The sequence below is a fragment of the Lithobates pipiens genome, unplaced genomic scaffold (genome assembly GCF_037356315.1).
Source record: "Lithobates pipiens isolate NorthernLeopardFrog02 unplaced genomic scaffold, aLitPip1_a1.2 Scaffold_3, whole genome shotgun sequence".
NCBI lineage: Eukaryota > Metazoa > Chordata > Amphibia > Anura > Ranidae > Lithobates > Lithobates pipiens.
This window is the reverse complement of record NW_027507790.1, coordinates 25,288,908-25,310,755: the sequence shown is the minus strand read 5'-3', so window position 1 is coordinate 25,310,755 and position 21,848 is coordinate 25,288,908. Positions and strand designations below refer to the sequence as shown.

The following is a 21,848-nucleotide window of genomic DNA, read 5'->3' as shown; positions in this document are numbered from 1 at the left end:
AAACTTCTCCACCAGTTTTGTATACATAGCTGTGAGGCTGTCATCTAAGTCCGCTTTAGTGAGTTGTAGAGGGTACTCACCATCCCTGATCGAATGTGCAGGGGAGGCTGCAGGACTGCCTCTGAGCTCCGGCGTGCGTCCCAGGTCAGCGCCATCTTGGAAATTCCCCGCCATCTCCCGGGCCCTGAGGAGATAATTTGTGAGGGACCGCTGTGCTGGTTTCCCGCGACGGGACTTGGCGGACGGCATGCACCGATCTTTCCCCCAGGGGTGCAGGTACTTCAGGTGCTCGAACAGCATGTTAAACGGCCCCGGGGAGTGAGATAGTGTCCCCGCTGTGACGGAGCTCCGCTCAAGTGCGACCGTCCAGGTTAGCACCGCGCATGTGCCCCGTGGGATCACTTTTTGAGGCGGCGGGAGAGGTGCCCCACTCCTGCTGGTTCCTGGTCGTTTCTGAGCTTACCGGAGCCGTCGGTAAGCCTGGAACCAATCTGATGCGACTGATGGCTAAGGCAGGAAGTCGAGTGAGAGCAAGATAGCCCCCCCCACTTGGCTCTATGCCCTTAGAGGACCAGGACGACCTCTGACATCGCTTCCAGTTCTCAGGCTTAAAGAAAAGCATATAATTGATTAAATATACCTGTAAGTAAAGATTTAATTTAGAGTAACCATCAGCCATGAAACTGGGACATGTGTAGTCCATTCAGCATTTAAAGTAGTATCACGCCCAAAACCAAAACCAAAAAATGATATATTGATATATTGTAGCTTACCAATTCTTAAATGCTGTGGTTGCATTAGTTTTCTTTTTAAGATTTTTTTTTCCATCTGGTGATCCTGCCAGTAACCCACTTTCTTTCTTAGGGTGTCTCCACTCTAGATGGAGCAGCAGCAGAGACACCTTTGGAAAGCAGCACTGTCAGTCGAAAGGGTAGAGTTAGATGTTTAAGAACTGTAAGTAGTTACAGTAACCTGTTTTTTTTTTTCCCTTTGGAATAAATCATTACATAATAAATAATGAATAAAACCTGGCAATTGTAAGCACCCATCAGCGTTAGGCCCATTTCACATGGGACGGATCAGTAATGATCCACCCGTGATGATCCGCTTGCTCAGCGGGGATCGGTCCGTTGTCCCCGCTGAGCAGGCGGATAACAAGGTGGTCCCTGCACACTGTGCAGGGACCACCCTGTCAGCTCTCCATTCTCCTCCATCTGTCCGTATTCATCCGATCCGCTCTGCAGACGGATAGAAAAATAGGATTTTCCTCCGTCTGCAGAATCGGACAATAGCAGAGGCGGACGATATCGGGTGTCTGCGGATGTTCATCCACAGACACCCGCTATTCCATAGGAATGCATGTATGTCCGTATTTCCTCCACAAACGGATGGATGAAATACGGACATAATGTCCGCATGTGTGAAAGGGGCCTTAAATGGTTTGTCATAGAGCACTAAGAGCAAGAAAGCCTAGATATCGGTACTCTAATGAAATTTCTGGGATTCCCATTTCCATAGCACTACTATAAATTTAGATAGTAATGATCATTAATAGGATAATTGATGAAATGATAACAATAATGAATAATAAAACAATTTAAATGATTTACTTTGTAATGCTGAATGATCTGAGGAGCAGATAGAATACATTTACAATATAACCTAAAACAATAGGGCTATGTACTTTATATTTTCTAGTTTGATAATGCAGATTTGGATTTAGCACTCAGCAGTATTTTTCTTAAAATCATCTTTTCAACAGATACTTTGACCTCTTTGTTTCTTAAACTGTACAAAATAGGGTTCAACAATGGTATGACGATTGTGTAAAATACAGCAATTTCTTTGTCCATATTGGAGGATTCGTCTGATGGTTTAAAGTAAGCAAAAATTAATGTTCCATAAAATAAAAGCACAACAGTGAGGTGAGAAGCACAGGTGGAAAATGCTTTCTTTTTTCCTTCAATTGATCTGATATTTAATATAGCAGCAATTATAAACATATACGATATAAAAATAATAACAATACAAATGAGTCCTAATACAAGATCTGTTGCTATAAGTACTTGTTTGTTTAGGGTTATATCTGTGCAGGATAGTGCTAGAACTTGTGGAACTTCACAGAAAAAATGATTGATTTCTTTCGGACCACAAAAGGACAACCATAAAGTGCTCAATGAATGAAAAGTAGAACTTGAAAATCCAAATGTCCAGACAATTAGTGACGTACAAATGCAAGCCTTTTTGTCCATAATACTCTTATACCTTAATGGATTGCATATAGCAATATAGCGATCAAAAGACATAAGAGTTAGCAGCAGAAACTCAGTATCCATGCCAACAGTGAAAACAAACATCTGAATTATACAGCCATTAAACGATATTGTTTTTTTCTGGGAAATTAAATTGAACAACATTTTAGGGACTGCAGAAGTGGTACATATTACATCCAAGAAGGATAGATTGCCAAGGAAAAAATACATCGGTGTGTTGAGTGCAGAATCAAATTTTGTAATGAAGAGAATGAGAACATTGCCACCTATAGTTATTAGGTACATTGCAAGAAAGACTAAAAACAGCAAGATTCGAAATTCAGGAGGATTGGACAGTCCAATAAGAATGAATTCAGAAATGCTGGACCCATTGTGCATTGTTTCTTATTCTTGAATAAAATAAAATAAATCAAATAAAAATATTTGAAAAAGTATTTGTTGTTATATAATGTTATTACTTGAAGCCTTTTAGACCCAAGGACCTGTTTTACAAAACTGAGACGTGAAATAATGTAAGTGAAAAAAGTAAACATCCAATCATATGTAAGGGAATAAAAAAATAAAAACTTGATTGTTTATTGTGAGTATAGGTTTATTCATTGCATTTCCCACTTTAGTAAATTCAGAATGTTAAAACAATTTATTTCAGTTCTCTTATGATTGAGTTTTTTTTTTTTTTTTACTATTAATTGTACCTTCAGATTAAAAGTATACTGAAATCTGATCATATGCTTTTAAAGAGATATTCCTACTTAACCACTTCAATACAGGGTACTTATACACCATTCCTGCCAAGACCGATTTCAGCTTTTAGTGCTCTTGCACTTTGAATGCCAACTACTCAGTCATGCAACACTGTACCCAAAAAAATGTTTATCATTTTTTTTCACACAAATAGAGCTTTCTTTTGGTGGTATTTAATTACCGCTGGGTTTTTAATTTTTTTGCGACATAAGTGAAAAAGTGCGAAAAATGTTGAAAAAAAAACACTTTTTTGTTTAGTTTCTATGATAAAATTTTGCAAATAAGTAATTTTTGTTCATACATTTGGGCCAAGATTTATACTGCTACATATCTTTGGTAAAAATAACCCAAATACGTGTATATTATTTAGTCTATGTGAAAGTTTTAGAGTCTACAAGCTATGGTGCAAATCATTGAAAATTGATCACACCTGATGTATTGATGGCCTATCTCATTTCTTGAGGCCCTGAAATGTCAGGAAAGTATAAATACCCCCCTAATGACTCCTTTTTGAAAAGTAGACAGTCCAAGGTATTTAGTAAGAGGCATGGCAAGTTTTTTGAAGTTGTATTTTTTTCCCACAATTCTTAGGAAAATTAAGAAATTATTATTATATTTATTTTGCACAAAATTGTCATAATAACAAGTTATTTCTCACACAGAGTATATGCATACTTCTGATTACACCCCAAAATGCATTCTGACAATCCTCCTGAATATGGCCATACCACATGAGACTTTTTCACAGCCTAAAAACACCAGATATCCGTGCTTAGGAAGAAAGAACTGCAGCCTCCCTAATTGGGAACACCACCTAGGTGGAGTCCTGAAATCGTAAAGCTCTACTAATGGGAAAATGGCAGTGTTCAAAAAAATATATATATAATAGAAAAAAACCTAAGTGTAAATTCATAAATATAGTCTACTAATGTGAGTATTGCCAACACTCCCTGTAAAGTGAATGCTGCTTCAAAATGAATAAACCAAAGATATGTATAACATTCAACACTTATGTAAACCAAAGTGTAAAAAATATATAACAGTAATGCTTCAGCACCCCAAGATAATAAAGTGACAAGTGCTGCGTGACTCAATCCCTAAAAATGTATATATATATATATATATATATATATATATATATATATATATATATATATATATATATATATATATATATATATATATATATGTATATATATATATATATATATATATATATGTGTGTATTGATAAACACAAATAGACGTGTTAAGAAAAGAACAATCCCAAAACATGTTTTCCATGTGCTGCTACTGCACACAAACCCAATGTATGTTAAAGTGACAAGTGCTAAATCCTGAGTGATAAGTCACCAAAAAATATATAATCTGTATGTGTATATGATTATACACTATTAAATAGCAGTCTGTGAACAGTGATCCCTGCACAAGTAAAATAAAGGTTACTCTTCAGTGCTCCCCTATTCCATCCGCATCACCCTCTTGTGCCTGCACTCACCAGAGCGCCTCACCCCTGCAGGGGTGACAGGTGTAATAGCTGTATCCCAATGACGATGTTCCCCTTTAACAAGGTATCCCTCTGGTTTGCACAACTGCAATCCACCTTACCAAAGCAGTTTAGGAATCCCCAGCAATGGGCATCCGCATATGTATGGAAAAGATGAGCCTCATAGCGTGAATCCGTAGAACCAAAGTTTTATTTAATAAAAGTCTCCATTTAATATATTGGTATTAAAAATGGAGCTCTGCTGCTCCACCTTGTAACTGATAAGGTACTTCTGTAGTCCCGACGTGATCGGGGCGTGTATTCCATGACCTAGCTGAGAGAAACGGAAATGATGTGTTGCATACCAAGTATGTCCCGTCTTATGCGTTTCGTCACACGCACATCATCTGAGGCGCTGCCATATTGGTACACCCTACATCCATAAATAGCACATGGAGGGGCAGTTAAAAATATGTGACCTAACTCCACCATAGGATGAGTAATAACTTCCCCTTACAGAGCGCCACCTCCTGGAGGAAATAAATGATGGCAAGGGCGGCATCTCCATTGCTAATAGAAATTTTAAACCTGAAAAACATGAGTAAAAAATCAATAAAATATGCATGCATACAAAATATCTAATATAGGGGGCGTGGCCTGCTGCGGACCAGGATGGCTGCCTGATCTCCGAGCTCCGCTCCACGGCCTGGATAACGACAACCCGCAGCGACGATCCTTCCCCCAGCTCCTGCCACCAGAGCAGGGAAGGAACAGGGACGTACCGGGGCATGTCGAGGCAGTGGTATAACCCACCTAAGCTTCGCCGTTTGACGGACTACTACCCGCCGGCCGCCCCCATGCATAGGCCCCAAGATGGCACTGACGCCTGCACCTCTCCCCGCGCTATCTCCGCATCCTGCCGGGCCACTCGACAGCGCAACACCTGTCACAGGATGAAGCCTCTGTCTCTCTGAGAGAACACATGGACACTCTCCCACCTCCAGCAGACTCCCCAGGAGGGCTCATCTCTGACAGAGGTAAGAGACTGGCTACCTCCCCTGCACACTCCCCAAGCAAGGAGCTGCATGCCAAAAAACAGCTATGGTCTACTGTTGTGGCCCGGACTCATGGATCCCACACCACCCCATCCATGGCTGCCATACCTGCAACAGATAACACTGTATCAGAAGCCACAATAAAATCTATGTTTCTTACACTGCAGCAGGACTTACACAGGGAGCTTCAGATCTCTATCTCCCAAATGCATGATAGAATTGATTGCATTGAGGAGCGCACTGATGCTTTAGAAGAAAATCTTCAAGATTACTCTAAAGCACATAATGAAATGCTGGACATGCAGGACCATCACACGGAAGAAATCCACCACATCAAAATAAAATTAGCTGATTTGGAAGACCGTTCCAGACGGAACAATATCAAATTCAGAGGCATACCTGAGTCAATCAAACCGAGCGACTTAACCCCATACTTGCAACAACTCATATCAACCTTACTTCCTCGCCTAAACGCACGTGACATGCTCATAGTTCGAGCCCATAGAATCGCTAAACCATCATGCCTCCCAGATGACATCCCTAGGGATGTTCTGGCCCGCATACATTTCTTCCAGGTCAAAGAACAAATACTCTCTTCTGCTAGAACCATGAAAACCCTGTCAGCCCCGTATGCTAACATTAAGCTCTTCACTGACCTATCTCCGGCCACAATGGAGATACGCAGGGCCTTCTCTCCTGTTACCTCTATTCTCCAACAGAAAAATATAACGTACAAGTGGGGCTTCCCAACCAAATTATTGGTCACCCACCAACGAAAAATCCTCCCGATCCTCACCCCAAAAGATGGGTATAAAAATTGGGGCCTCCTCCCTCTTCCCCCAAGAGACATGGGTCAATCAAACTCCTCTGGCTCATTGGCTGACTCCACCAAGAACATCACAACCAAACCGGCCGAAAAAACCTGACTATGTCAAATCCTCTGTCCCCAGTTCACTCACATCCAGCCTGGGCGACACACCTTTATCCCTTCCTCCCACCCCCCAGGTTAAAAGTGTGCTGAGCACACATTTTTGTGACATTTCTCATCGTTACATACTGTTGTGCTACTGTTTAATTGCTTTTTCTTAACTATGCTGTTTGAGTATTAATAACCGTACAGTTATTTGTTGTTACTCCCCCCCACCCCCCTTTTTTTACGTTTTTTTTTCCTTTCTCTTTTCTCACTGGTGGGTGTAGTCTCTCTCCCTCTGCTCATGCCTCCTTAGCCTCCTCTTTGCCATGTCCCTCATGATCACCTCACTGAATGTCAAAGGCCTAAACACGCCTTTCAAACACAACCTCCTATGGAAGGAAGCAATGTGCCAACATGCAGATATTCTCTGTGTGCAAGAGACCCAATTCTCTAAACTTAAACAACCCCAGTGCAGTAACAAAAAATACCCCCACTGCTTCTTCGCAAATGCCCCAAAAAAGAAGAGGGGTGTTATGATCGCCATAAGCGCGAATATAAAATTTACATTGCACCTCTTCGCTAAACTGCCCCCCTATAGATCCTCATCTCTGATAATTTGCGGAGAATTTAACAAAATAATTGACCACACACTGGATACAACCAGTCCTTCAAGAAGCAGACCCTCAGCATTATCCTCCCTCCTTAAACGCAAGGGCATATATGATTCATGGAGATGCATGCATGATTTAGAGAGAGACTACACCTATTTCTCCCCACTGCACCAGTCTTACTCTCGGATCGCCCTGTTTATCACGGACAAAACCTGCTCCAATCTATTACGGCCTCCCACATAGATTCAATATCTTGGTCTGACCATGCTCCGGTCACAATTAAGTTAGCCTACCCATTCCAAACTCCTAGGCATACGGTCTGGAGGTTAAACACCTCTCTCCTTAACAATCCCAACCTTGAATCGGAAATACGATCCGAGATTGAGACTTATTTCCAATGAAATGTAAATTCTGTATCTGATCATGCCATTATATGGAATGCTCATAAAGCTTGCCTACGGGGTCTTTTTATTAAACTCGGGACCCAGGCAAAGAAAAAACACGTTCACCACAGAATCCCTTCTAAAGCAGATCTGATCACTAGAATTCATCAATAAGAAATCCCCATCGAATGCTTTCTCATCGAAACTTAAAACCCTCAGGCTCCAGCTCAGTGACCACCTTCGCAAACACTTTGACTATTACATTAAAAGACTCCGGCTTCAAACTTACTCAGCAGCCAACAAACCGGGGGCCTACATGGCCAGACAATTCAAGAAGCAACTAGCCAACAAAAAAATTGCACTCCTCACTAACTCTCAAGGTAAACGTCTGACTAACCCGCTCGACATCGCAAATTAATTTTGCAACTTTTACACAAAATTATACAACCTATCAGACTCAGATCCCCTTCCACTCCCCACCCAACAGGACATTGCCAAATTCTTATCCTCCATCTCCCCGGAAAAACTTGAACACCTGGAAAATCCCTTTACGCACACTGAGATCCACAAACTGATCCAAACTTACCATTACATAAAGCCCGGGCCCTGATGAACGATTCTTCCAACTTTTAGTCCCCCACCTATGTGACATGTATAACCAACTTCCCACCACAGGGGTAATACCGAACGAATCCCTCGCTGCCTTAGTGGTCACCATCCCCAAACCAGCCAATTACCGCCCTATTTCTCTCCTAAACACAGACACAAAACTCTATGCCAAACTGCTTGCTCAACGACTTTCCTCTGTCATTCCCCAGATTATACACCCAGACCAAGTTGGATTTGTGCCCGGCAGGCAAACTTCAGATGGAACCAGACAGTTTATCGACCTAATCCAATGGACAGAGAACACTGGAACGCCTTCTCCGCTCCTAGCGTTGGATGTGGAGAAGGCATTCAACAGAGTGTATTGGCCCTATATGGAGGCAGTCCTCTTCAAATTTGGAATATCTGGCACATTCCTTGGGGCCATAATGGGTCTATATACCCACCCATCAGCAAGTATTTGGACATCAGGGGTTGTCTCCCAACCTTTCCAAATTACCAATGGCACCAAGCAAGGGTGTCCACTATCCCCACTAATCTTTGCGCTGGTGATGGAGCCCCTAGCACAAACCATAAGATCTGATCCACTGATCTCAGGGATAAAAATTGGAGATGTTGATCATAAAATCGGCCTATATGCCGATGATGTGATTATAGCCCTGACTAATCCCCTATCCTCTCTACCAGCTGTGCACACAGTCTTAGAAAAGTTTAGCAAAATATCCATGTATAAACTGAACCACAGTAAATCCCTTATGCTCCATCTTGGCCTAGACCCACAAACATCTAAAACAATCTCCTCCACCTTCCCCTTTGCCTGGGCCCCTAACTCCTTTCTTCCTTACTTAGGGATTTACTTGACATCCCCTAGCCAAATGCTAATTAGAACCAACTTGGAAGACCTTGTGGGCAAGCTTACCAACCTCACGAAGGATCTGTGCTGAATTCCAGCCTCTTGGGCTGGAAGGATAGCTCAGGCTAAAATGTATTTACTCCCGCATGTCCTATATTTTTTTTGAACCATACCCCTTCCATTGATGCAGCATCAAATAAAAAAACTCCAGGGACTTATTAACAACTTTATTTGGCAACAAAAACGCCCCAGAGTGAAAAAAGCTACGTTATTAACTCCAGTTCTGGGCGCACCAGACATCCAAGCTTACTACCGAGCATCCATCTTGGACCAATTAAAAACCTGGTGGTCGGACAAGCGTCATACAACTTGGAAACAGATAGAAGCCACCATACTACGCACAAACCCTAAACTCCTCTTGGCTGCCACATGGCTCAATCTCCCACCTAAGCGCTACCCACTCGATACCATCACAGCCTCCACAAAGGCCTGGACTGCAATAACACAATCTATGCAAGGGATCTCTGTGGAAACCCTGACCAAACTAACCATTGAAGCCCTCCAGCTTATCTCCCCGGACTTACCCCTATCAGAATGGACCAAACAAGGCATTACCAACATTGGATCGCTCTTCTCGGAAACAGTTCTAAAGTCTTTCACCCACCTAATAGAGCAATACGGCCTTCCCAAACAAACTTTCTTCCTTTTACTTGCGGATCAGATCCACCCTCTCAAAGATCATTGCTCAACTTGGGACTGTCTCTCACTCTCCCTAAATATACACTATAATCTTGATGTATCCAAATGCAAAGGGATCTATCTGATATATATACTGCTCACTAAACCTTCTCCGGACTTACTCTCCCCGTTATACAATACTGGTCCTCCTTGACAGACCAACCATCTACGTAGATACAATGGCAAAAGGCCCTCTTACTACCCTTACGCCTATCCCACTGGATTACCCACTGGGAATCAGTGCAAAAACTATTTCATAAATGGTATTTCACCCCAGAAAGACTGGCAAGGATATACTCGAATACTTCACCCAAATGTTGGAGAAATTGCGACAAAATAGGATCCCTACTACATATTTGGTGGGAATGCCCATCGATTAGAAGTTATTGGGACAAAGTGAAAGACCTAATCTTTTCCGTATCTGGGGTAACCCTCCCAATGTCCCCACTGGATCTACTCCTGGGACTGGATATTCCCACCTGGCCTAAACACCTCCAGACCCTGGTAACCCACATACTAATTGTAGCGAGACTGGCGATCACAAGAAAGTGGAAATCGACACACCCCCCTCTACTGAAGGAAACCATCCAGATACTCAATCAGAACTTCTTGTTGGAGTACTTTTTTGCCAAAGCTAACATCTCCACAAATCGTTTTCACAAGACTTGGGAACTCTGGATCATAAACTCTAGAAGTGCGCCTTTACATTAAAAATAGCCCAACGGTAAACTCCAGTACATTATCTACACGCTCTCTCATAAATGATACCTTGTACCTTATACTTATTTGCAGTCATGTTCTTCCGCCCTTTTTTTTTTTTTTCTTTCCTTTTCCTCTTCCCCTATCCAGCAATGTCTACCCATTGTCAATCTCGTAAGTCTTTATTGTAACTATTCAGATACTACAGGTTTAGACACCTCACTCCTGTTATCATTTACCCTTTATAAATGTTCAATGACGCCTGGGTATGCCCACTTGGCGATGTCTCTATTTTGCTGTATCGAATTTTCAATAAACAGTTAAGTATAAAAAATAAATAAAAAATATCTAATATATATGGGTCAATGTAAATCTCCAAAAAAAGAGCAAGAGTAAGATTAATAGGCCAAGAGGCTAAGTATAAATGGGTCAATAAATATGAAAATTCATATAATATAAAAATAAATTTAAATATAAATATATAATAAAGTGCAAGAATGAAGTATAGCTATAAATATGTGTGTAAGGCACTGTGTATCTACCCTGAGAAGAATCTAATTATTTAAAAAAGATACCAAATAAAAAATATTACAAAATATTAAAAAGGAGGAATATAGACTAGGCTATTGTAAAAGAGCATGATTAAAAATTAGATAACAAACAATTCAAGCTAATATCTACATTTAACCTTCTGGGCACTACATTTAACCTTCTGGGCACATATCCCAAAAACAAGACTAAATGGATATATCGTTTAGGGTCCCTAGTGCCCAGAGGGTTGCAGATATCGACATGAATTGTTTTTTATCTAATTTTTATCTAATTTTTTTAGATACAGCTTCCATACGTATAAAACTAGATTTGTATTAATATCCCTTAAAGAAAGTAAGCATTGTAAAACAGAACAACTGGATATTGGTACAAAAATAGGAGGAAGAGGGAGCATCAGAAATGTCACACTAGCGAACGGTAGATTTTAAGTATAGTTTTTTCAATAGTTTTTTATTACATTTTTCAAGAGAAGGTTACAAACATGTAACACCTCAAATTTGGTGAGATACATTAACAAGATAAAATAAACAATGTAAAAGGTAGAAGCGTTCATTCAGTACCGTATTCAATACCTCGGTTCAGAAATTGATTCAAGCGAAGAACCATATTACCTTTTATCGTTATTGTCATTGTCAAGGAGGGGGTGGTCTCCCCCATGGCACCACTATTGGGTACTCACTGTGCCCTGAAAGGGGAGACCCAGCACCCCCCAATGAGCTGGAGTTGGTTCATGTTAGGAACTAATCAGTGGGGTTGGTGAGACAATGCTATTGCTTAATGCGTAATGCAATGAAAACTGAACAATAGTAAATTAAAATGTAGGTAAGGTTAATACCTAAATAACTACATAGTAAATAATAAGTAAATAAATAAAGAAATAAATAATAATCAGAATTGCGCAAGGCTTATGTGTACGCTGTTTTCCAAGTCTGATATTTTGTAGATCACAAGTACTCAGGCCCTTTTACGTTATACCAGTCAGTCCACAGTTTCCACAGTACCTGTGCTGTAAGTAACTTGCCTTGGGTTGAAGCGAACATGGTTTCGTATGTGGCATGTGTGTTGGTTGTCAGTATAATTTCTTCCAAGGAAGGGGTTTCTTGATCTCTCCAGTGCCTTGTAATTACCAGTCTGGTGCTTAACAAGATGTGGGATACAATTACCCTAGCGATTTTGGGGCTTGAATCTATGCCCAGAGATAGAATGGCTAATCCTGGAGTTTTAGGGGGGTGTTGTGGCACTATTTGTGAGATTAAGCGGAAAACTCTGTCCCAAAGTTGCCGTATATTCATGGGCTCACTTTTTAATTGGCTGTTGCCTCTACAACAGGGATGGACTACACCTTAATGGAGAGGGTGCATCTCTGGTGGGGGAAAAATGTCTAGAAGGTTAGTGGAGTTTTTGAACCAGAATCTGGGGGAAGGAATCTGAAGAGAATATAACATGTTATGTACAAGAACCAATGCAGGGACAGGATATAGAGGAGGATCGATTATTATATTATATTATTAATAGTGGGAAGGTGGGGTGTAAACCCCCGTTCTGGCTCTCTGTGGGTGATCGCGTGTGGCCAGTGGACACTGCGGCCGCTGGCCACACACATCCGCTCCGGCATAGCACCACGGGCGCACGTGTGGCCAGTATTGCTCTTGAAGTGGCACTTACACCTACAGCAAATTGCCCAGGAGAGCCAACCTACTGCGGTATATTGACGACGGATGGTCCTGAAAACAATTATAGGAGTTTGTTACAGGCTGCCTAACAATGAGGAGGAATCTCCTTTCATAGACAGAATTAAACAGGGTAATATTATTATGGGAGACATTCATTATCCAGACATTGATTAGACAAATGGTATTGCCCACTAAACTAAGACCATTTTATGAACACTCAACAGGACAATTTTATGATTCAAATGGTATAAGCTCCAACTATAAAAAACGGTCTGTTACAGATGGTCATTTTTATAATACAGAGCACATTTCAGAAGTGCAAGTTAGGGAACACTTAGGCAATAATGAGTCCTTTTTAAGTGATATTAATTGGGACCAAATGTTCTTAACAAAGGATATCAGAAAGATAAGGTTGGTGATGTAGCTGGGGGTGATGTTGTGGATGGCCTTGTATTTTGTGGTTAGCATTATGAATTTTATACGGTGGGCTAGGGGAAGCAAGTGAAGGGATTGGCAGAGAGGAGCAGCAGTCACGGATTGGTTAGTGAGGTATATTAGTCTAGCAGCAGCATTCATAATAGGCTGAAGGGAATGTAATAAGATATACCAGAATGTGATCAGAATAGCTAAAGTAAATGATGAGAATCACATAATTTCCAAAAGCAAAGAAAAAACTGAAAAAGTTTTATCTCAACAGTAAAGGTGTAAGAAAGTAACAAACAGGAACCTTGGTCACAAATTACATGAATACGGCTAATTTGTTAAATAACATTTTCTCTTCAGTTTATATTTAGGAAAAAAGGATTTGTTGGAAGAGATAGTAATATTAACCGGTGCCCGACCACTACACGTATATATACTGTGGCAGAATGGCACTCCATACAGGTACATTTTTCCCTTTAAGAGCTGCCAGAGGGCATGCAAACATGTTCACGAGAGCCAGCACGGGGATTTGCTTATAAGCAGGAACAACGATATGTCTCCTCAGTCAGTCCTATCCCCATACACTTCTAGGGAACACACATTTAACCCCTTGATTGCCCCTAGTGTTAACCCCATTCCCTACCAGGGACATTTACACAGTAATCAGTGCATATGTATAGCACTGATTGCTGTGTAAATGTTAATGGTCCCAAAAATGTGTCAAAAGTGTCCAATCTGTCTGTCGCAATGTTGCAGTACTGCTAAAAATCGCAGATCACAACCATTACTACTAAAAAAAAAAAAAAAAAAAGCCATAAATCTTTCACATAGATTGTAGAGTTCGGGAACTACAATTCCCATCATGCCTAGTCATGTCTGTGAATGTCAGAGTCTTACAATGCCTCATGGGAAGTGTAGTTCCACAACACCTGGAGGGCCGTAGTTTGAAGATTCCTGTTGTAGAGGCTATAACTTTTGTGCAAACCAATCAATATATGCTCATTGCACTTTTTTTTACCAAAAACATGTAGAAGAATATATATTGGCTTAAACTTATGATATCACCAAAAGAAAGCTCTATTTGTAGGAAAAAAATAAACAGATTTTGTTTGGGTACAGCATTGCATGAACTCGCAATTGTCGGTTAAAGCAACACAGTGCCAAATTGTAAAACGTGCTCTGGGCAGGAAGGGGGTAAAATCTTCCAGGGCAGAAGTGGTTAATAAAAATGAGACAGAAGTGCCATTGTGGTTGTCAGAAAATGGGGTCTAACACATATTTGAAAATATAAAACAATATATACAAATCATCAGGGCCTGATGGTTTACACTTGTGAGGTCTGAGGGAGTTTAGCTTGAAAATATCCAAATCACTTGTACTGAATTTTAAAGACCACATAATGACAGAAACCTGCATAGTGCAAATGTGGTTTCAATATTCAAAATAGTTGTCTGAGGGAATTACAGATCAGTCAGCCTAACTTCAGTAGTTTGCAAGGAGTCTATGAGACTCCACTGAAGTATTTGTCCTAAAAATTGCATTATAATTAACAATTAACATGAATTTATGAAAGACCAGCCTTGTCAGAGCACCAAGGCAGCATTCTATGAGGAAGTGAGTAGTAGTTTAGATATAGGAAGAGCAGTAGACATAATTTATCTGGATTTAGCAAAGGCATTTGAAAATGTACCCCACCAATGTCTAATTTATCAATTTATAAACTAAAGTCTATTGGAGTGAAAAAAGGGGTATCACATGAATAGAGGGCTGGTTTCGGGCATGGGCATAGAGGAAAGAGGTTAATCAGTCTGTCTTTGGTTGTTCCAGGGTTATGAGTGGTGTGCTTCCTTTGTCCTAGAATCCATGCTATTGAACTTGTTTATGAATGACATTGAGGTTAGAATTAAGAACATAATTTCTGTATTTGCAAATGATACAAAATGTTCATAGCTTCTGTTATAAAATGTTTCAAATAAATAATATTTCTTCATAAATTTAGGTCCAAATGTATTCTGCTACATTTCTTTGGTAAAAAATAACCCAAATCAGTGTATATTATTTAGCCTGTATGGAACAAACTGTGGTACGCATATTTAAAAAATGATCACCACAGATGTACTGACTACTTATCTCAATTCATAAAATGCCAGGACAGTAAAAATACCCTTCAAATGACTGCTTTTTGGAAAATAGACAGTTTTTTGTCAAAATTTTTGGAAAAAAAGAAATTCAATAATGTTTTTCACAAAGCTATAATTTTAACAAGTTATGTCTCGCGCACAGCATAAGCATACTTATAATTACACCCCAAAACTCTGTCCCTATGAAATTGGATGCAGATTGCAAGACTACAGAGGGTAGATTTGAAATGGAGAAAAACTGCTCTCCCAGTTTTCCCCAGATTTTGCTACTGCTGGATACGACTCTCTAGTTTGGAGATCCCTAAGAGTCTTGGGTGGGACAGGATCTCCAACTCTGTGTCCGGGTCTTGAGGAAAGCCAGCAGGGTGTGCACGCAGGTGCACACAGCCCATATAACGAGGGGCTGGTGAGAGCAGTAGGAGGAGGGAGGTGGTGTTGGAGCAGTGGCTGCTATTGAGAGAATTTCTGTGTGAGGATAGACGGGTCTGAAGTTGTGTGCGTCCAAGTAGCCACATGCTGTGTGCATTGTCTGGCTTGAAGTTGTGTACGTTTAAGAAGCCCAAAGCTATGTGCATCCAAGACTGTGGACCTGGAAGAGCAGGTACTCATAGCAGTGCTTATAGCAGCAGTGTTGCTGAAGAGTAGCCAGGTGGGCTAGCATTTTCAGTTATGTCTGAATGACATTTAAACCCCTACATGGGATTCCTGAGTGGACTTTTTTTTTTCATTCAATAAACGTGGGCTGCCAGGCCCCTAAAAATAAATGCCTGTCTGATGTGGACTCACTACAAAGAAATGCATCTATCACTGGGCTGAACAATCCCCCATGTCACTATATATATATATATATATATATATATATATATATATAAAATATACACTTTTTAACATACTGTCACCAGAGTGTGCAGTGTTCCTGTTTACCCTGTGTTTGCTTGTACAGTGATAATCGCTGTAAATGCAATCATTTTAACTGACATGAATGGCTTCCATTCATGACTGGTTGTTTACTATTATGATTTCTGTGATTAGCTACAGGGTCACTGTGATTGGCTTTTACCATGTGATAGCTGTAGTCAATCACAATAGTAAACAATTCTGTAATGTGATTGATCACAGTGATCCCATGTTACCAGGGCCAATCACAGAAACCTGGTACTGAGCACCATGACACAGCGGGCACCAGATTGCAACGCTTCACACCCCAGGGGGTACATACAGGTACATCCTCCCAGAAACAGAGCCCCTGCCTGCCTGCCTGTTTTTGTACACTGGCTGGGTATGCAGCATTTAATACTGTAATTTGCATGCATTAACATTCACCTTCCACTAGATTGGCCATTTGACAAGGATGTACAATAAATTCAGTTTAATCCAAATATATGGAAGTGCCTTTAAAAGGCTATTTTATAAAAAAAAACTCTATTTTAAGTATTACACAGGATCAGTGAGCTTAATAGTTCAAACTAAGGACATCAGAAATAACTTATATTTGATTTCAGTGAGAAAACTTCTAGTAAACATACTTGTGGCTCTATATAGTTACAATTACCGTATTTGCCGGCGTATAAGACGACCTTTTACACTTAAAAAAACTGGCCGAAAATCGGGGGTCGTCTTATACGCCGGATCAGCCCCTCCGATGCCTGCTGAGGGTTCGGTAATACTGTATGTAGCTTCGGCTACATACAGTATATACCGCTGAGCCAATCCCAGCGAGCGATGTATTCAAATGAATACAGAGCCTGCTCGGATTGGAGCAACAACCTCTGCCAATCCGAGCAGGCTACTCTGTAGCCTGCTCGGATTGGCTTTGAGAGTCAGAGGCGCGGGCTGATGATGATACAGCCTCTGCCAATCCAAGCAGGCTTTGTATTCATTAATAGAATACATCGCTTGCTGTGATTGGTTCCAGCAAAAGCAGGAAGAAGAATATGGCGCCAGCTCCTGCTTCAGCAAGGACGGACGGAATATCAAGCGTCGGAAGCCTTGGAAGGGGGTCGTCTTATACGGTAAGTACAAGAAAAAAATGCTTATACAACAGTAAGATTAGGGGGTCGTCTTATATGCCCGGTCGTCTTATACACCGGCATATACGGGTAGGTTAAAAAAAAAGTCCATCTAGTTCAATCAATGAAAACTAGAAGGCAAAAAACTTCCATAAGCATGGTCCAACTTCTTCCAGTGGGGGAAAAATTAATTCCTTCCTGTTACCCCAGAAGGGTGCTATAAATGTTAATATCCATTCATGTTCATTTAGAAATGCATCTAGCTGTTTTTAAAACAATCTCCTGAGCAGGCAAAATTATTTCTTGAGGGAGCTTAGTCCACACTTTCACAGCTCACAGCTCTTACATTGAAGAAGCTGTTCTGTATGTTGAGGATAATTCTCTCTCCTCCAGTGCCCCTTTTCTTGTGTATTGAACTTAAAGTAATATTAAAGTCTAATTTTTGTTTTTTAAATAACAAATATGTTATACTCACCTGCTTGTGCAATGGTTTTGCACAGAGTTGCTTGAATTCTTTTCTTCTTAGGTCCGCCGCTCCCGTCCCCTGTTTGCTCTGGGGGCACCCATGCAAGCTTGCTCCCAAACCACTACTCTGTGTGTCACACACAGAGTTGTGGCTCAGTCCCACCCTCTACCTCTCCTGATTGGCTCACTGGCTGTGTTTGCCAGTAGTTGGAGCCAATGGCAGAGTGAGAGTTCCCAGAGAGTCAAATCTCTAGTGCACATTGCTGGATAGAAAAGAGGCTCGGGTAAGTATGGGGGGGGGGGGCTGCAGCACACAGAATGTTTTTTTTTCCTTTACGCATAGCATGCATGAAGGTAAGAAACTTTGAGCCTTTAGAACCACTTTAAAATGAATAACTTTACACCAAGTATATACATCAAAACAGGAATAGAGGAAATCTTCCAGCTTGTTATACTAGTTCTGGTGATCCTGGTGACATTCCAGGATTCCCTTACTTTGGAGGAATTACTATTTTGGTTATTCATAAGGAAATTAAGGGAAATCTCTGCAATGGGGCAAAGATGGCAAAAAAAAAAAATAATAATAATAATTGACAGGGGTTACAACCCTCTCTTACTCTATCCAAAATGAAAAAAAACTGTTTTGCCTTTAGTGACCCTTTAATTTCCCCTTCTCAAGACACAATAACATAGACGTACATATACATATACATATACTTGCCCCCTACCTCAGTCTACAAAGGAAGGCTACTGTTTAAAGTGTTGTGCACTAATAGAGTAAGGCCTCTTTCACACTGACGTCCCGTTCAGGCCCGCCTGTCAGTTTTTCAGGCGGACCTGAACGGGTGCTCCATAGAGCTCTATGGAGCGTCGGATGTCAGCGGTGACATGTCCGCTGACATCCGACCCGCTCCGATCCGAAAAAGTGTAACGGAGGAAAAAGCTATTTTTCCATCCGTCTGCGGATCGGATCGGGTGACGACGGGCACTGCGGTCCGTCGTCATCCGATCTCCCATAGGGGAGAGCGGCGCTGTGACAGGTCCGTCCCTGCGCAGTGTGCAGAGACGTCATCTCCCTGCTCAGCGGGGATCGGCGGAGTGATCCCCGCTGAGCAAACGGATATCCACGGGGCGGATCAGAACTGATCCGCCCCGTGTGAAAGGACCCTTAGACATGTAAAGTTAACTGAGGATTTAGTGATGACATATACAGGGATTTGCATGTTTTCATAATAATGTTTTTATTATTTACATATAATCAAAAGGTTTGATACAATTTACATACTGTATTTGAAGCTTTATACATAAAGTAAAATGTACAATTTCTAATGCTGTCCTCACATGTATAGATCATGATATAGCGGTGTGTGAGTTTGGACTTTATTGTATCAAAAGTTTGAAACATGGCATTTATGATAAAGTTCTAAAAAAAAATGTAATATTTGAAACATTACATAAATCATACATGTTTAGACAAATTATAATATTACTATAGCGTAAAATTACATACCTCAAATAATCTTAAGCCTTTACTCACATTAGTTCTGCAGTGTGGCGCATTGATTCTAATAAAGCACTGAAATATGATTTCTTTTTTTCTCATATTTATATATGTGATAGATCGTAGGGGCCTTATCTGTTGGGAATAATATGATGTTCACAGTCACCCAACAGCTTTATTGCATTATATTTTAATAAAAATAATTGGTAACTGAGAATTCAATATTCAGTTGGGACCAGAAGGATCTGGCCTCAAACTTGATGGACATCTAATAAAATATAATAAGTTATTATTGTAACAATATTTATATATATATATATATATATATATATATATATATATATATATATATATATATATATATATATATATATATATATATACTTGTATCACAAATAAGGTTAGATAAGGAAAATGTAATTGAGTTTATAGTGTCAATTAACTTTCAATTTATATATTTATAAAACCATGAGTAGACCAAGGTATATATTTTTTACATGAATGGTCAAAAAAGAACATCTGTGTGCCATGGTGTCGGGGGGTGCTGGGACTGTGACATCATAAAGGACGGGGTCACCATGTGACATCACCTAGTGACCCCGCCCCTTATGCCTATACAAGTCGCTGCGCAACGTGTCCCCTGCATTACAGTGGGAGAGAGCGTCTAGTCAACATCGGAAGAAGAGAAGAAGGAAGAAGAAGATAGTGACGAACGAGAAGACCGGGCCAAAGCTAGTAAAAGAGCTGGAAGAAGATAGCGCAGGAGCCCGGCAGAAGAACTGAAGAGCGGGAGAAGAGGCCGGAAAGTGCGGAGAAGTCGGAAGAAGACCCCCGAAGTTGGAAGAAGACCCCCGGTCGGGGACGACGACGAACGACAAAGCCGGGATTCTCCACTAGCAAAAGAGCAGCAAAAGAGCAGAAGATATCGGAGGAGCCCGGTGAGAAGACCCCCGAAGTAAGAAGAAGACCCCTGGCACTGCCTAATAAACTACTTTAAAAACCTGTGTTGTGTTTTTTTTATTGACACTTTCCCCCCCAGGTGAATGGGTAAGGGTACGATGTACCGCATACTCATTCACATAGATTGGGGGGCCTGGATTTGGGGCTCCCGGGTTCCAATAAGCCCACCACCAACCCAGACCCCAACAACCAATGGCCAGGGTTGTCGAGAAGAGGTCCTTGTCCTTATAAACATGGGGACAAGGTGCTTTGGGGTGAGGGGCACCAACCCCCCCATGTTGAGGGCATGCGACCTGGTACGGTTCAGGAGGGGGGTTCTCGCTCATCCCCACCCCCTTTCCTGACCAGCCGGGCTGCGTGCTCAGATAAAGGTCTAGTGTGGACTTTGGGGGGACCCCCATGCCGTTTTTTCAATGTAGGGGTTACCCTTAAAACCCATACCAGGCGACGGGGCTCGCAAGGTGTCAATCTCGCCGATGGAAGCGGCGATATTGACTTCCTTCACTAGTCCCATCGTACCTGAAGTCATGTTCAAAATTATGTGTGGGCTAGTCCGTTCATTTTGAAAATCCCGGGGGACTAGCACACAGACGAGTGGATTGTCTGCTGGAAAGCTAAGTCCGGAGGACAATTTTGAGTCAAGTCTTCTTTCTAAGTCTGCCGGATTTTTGGGAAGAAAAAGTCTGTCGGAGCCCACACACGGTTGAATTGTGGACTATGTTAGTCCGCTCATGTGTATGCGGCATAATGCTATGTTAAGGGTTAGTTCTACAATTTTTCCTTTGCGTTCTTTTTTTTTCTCCTTGCCCCCCCCCCCCCCCATTTTATCAGTTCACCTCTTATGACACTTTTATGGGCCTCAGAATTGTTTAGTGGGGTAGTGTCTGAGTTTGTGTTGATTTCTAATACATTTTTAATTTTTTTATGTATATCTGTTTGTATTTTTTGGTCCATTAGTAAGGCTGTGCTTAGCCCCAAGTTGAAAAAATTAAGATTTTGGTGTTTGAGGTTTCAGGGTTAATTAGGTGGGCACTGCTAGAGGAAGACGCCAAAGCTCCACAAAGTGTTTTTGTGTTCCAGCAAACCCAGCGGAGGATGCCCAGAGAGAGAACTTGCTCAAGGGGTATGTGGACTTATATTAAGAGCTATTAAAAACCCCTGAAACCCCCTGAAACCCTGAAAAATGGTCTTGTGGAAGTCCTTCTAAGCCACAGATAGCAAGAAGGTGAAGGTGAACAAGTTGCTGAGGTTAGTGCTGCAAATATCTATGCTGTGATTTATTGGAAATCCATGGAAAATAATAAAAGCTCCATCTTTTAACATCAACTTAAGAAACTGCTTGCTAGACATTGCAATAAGAATTTAAAAGGAGAAGTAGAAACAAAAATAGACAACGTGTGCTTAAAGTAACTTTATAATGTTGCTCCCCATCAGACTTTGATAACAAATTTATATCATACAGGGGTTGCTAGCAACACCAGGTAGAATACAGAACCAGCAGCGGTACAGTAATATAAAAAAAAATCCACTTACTGTGCTGTATGAAGCCTATATGATCTCATTTTGAACAAAGATAGACTGCAAAAAACAAAACAAAAACTTGTGTATGTAATGAGATGGTTTCAGTGGAAGAAACTAAATGGAGTAAATGTATGATATTGCAAAGAATAAGGTGGTTTTTATGTTTGGAAAGTATTCTTGAATATTGGTATTCATCTGCATTGCCCTATTATATTGATTTTCATCTTAGGTAAACACCATTGT

At 40.9% G+C, this 21,848-nt stretch overlaps 1 protein-coding gene across 2 annotated transcripts; it reads right to left on the bottom strand.

Moving 5' to 3' along the window:
- Positions 1-1,389: 1,389 nt before the first annotated feature.
- On the bottom strand, positions 1,390-19,273 carry LOC143939962 (olfactory receptor 5V1-like). Of its 2 annotated transcripts, none has more exons than XM_077461056.1 (2): positions 19,134-19,273; positions 1,390-2,768 (listed from the first exon to the last, which is right to left on the bottom strand). In XM_077461056.1, exon 2 carries the CDS (start codon positions 2,649-2,651, stop codon positions 1,695-1,697), a length of 957 nt encoding a protein of 318 aa, XP_077317182.1. In that variant the 5' UTR covers positions 2,652-2,768; positions 19,134-19,273; the 3' UTR covers positions 1,390-1,694. The 2 variants fall into 2 exon arrangements, with proteins under 2 accessions (XP_077317182.1, XP_077317183.1); XM_077461057.1 differs by having other exon boundaries at positions 19,161-19,260.
- Positions 19,274-21,848: the final 2,575 nt, after the last annotated feature.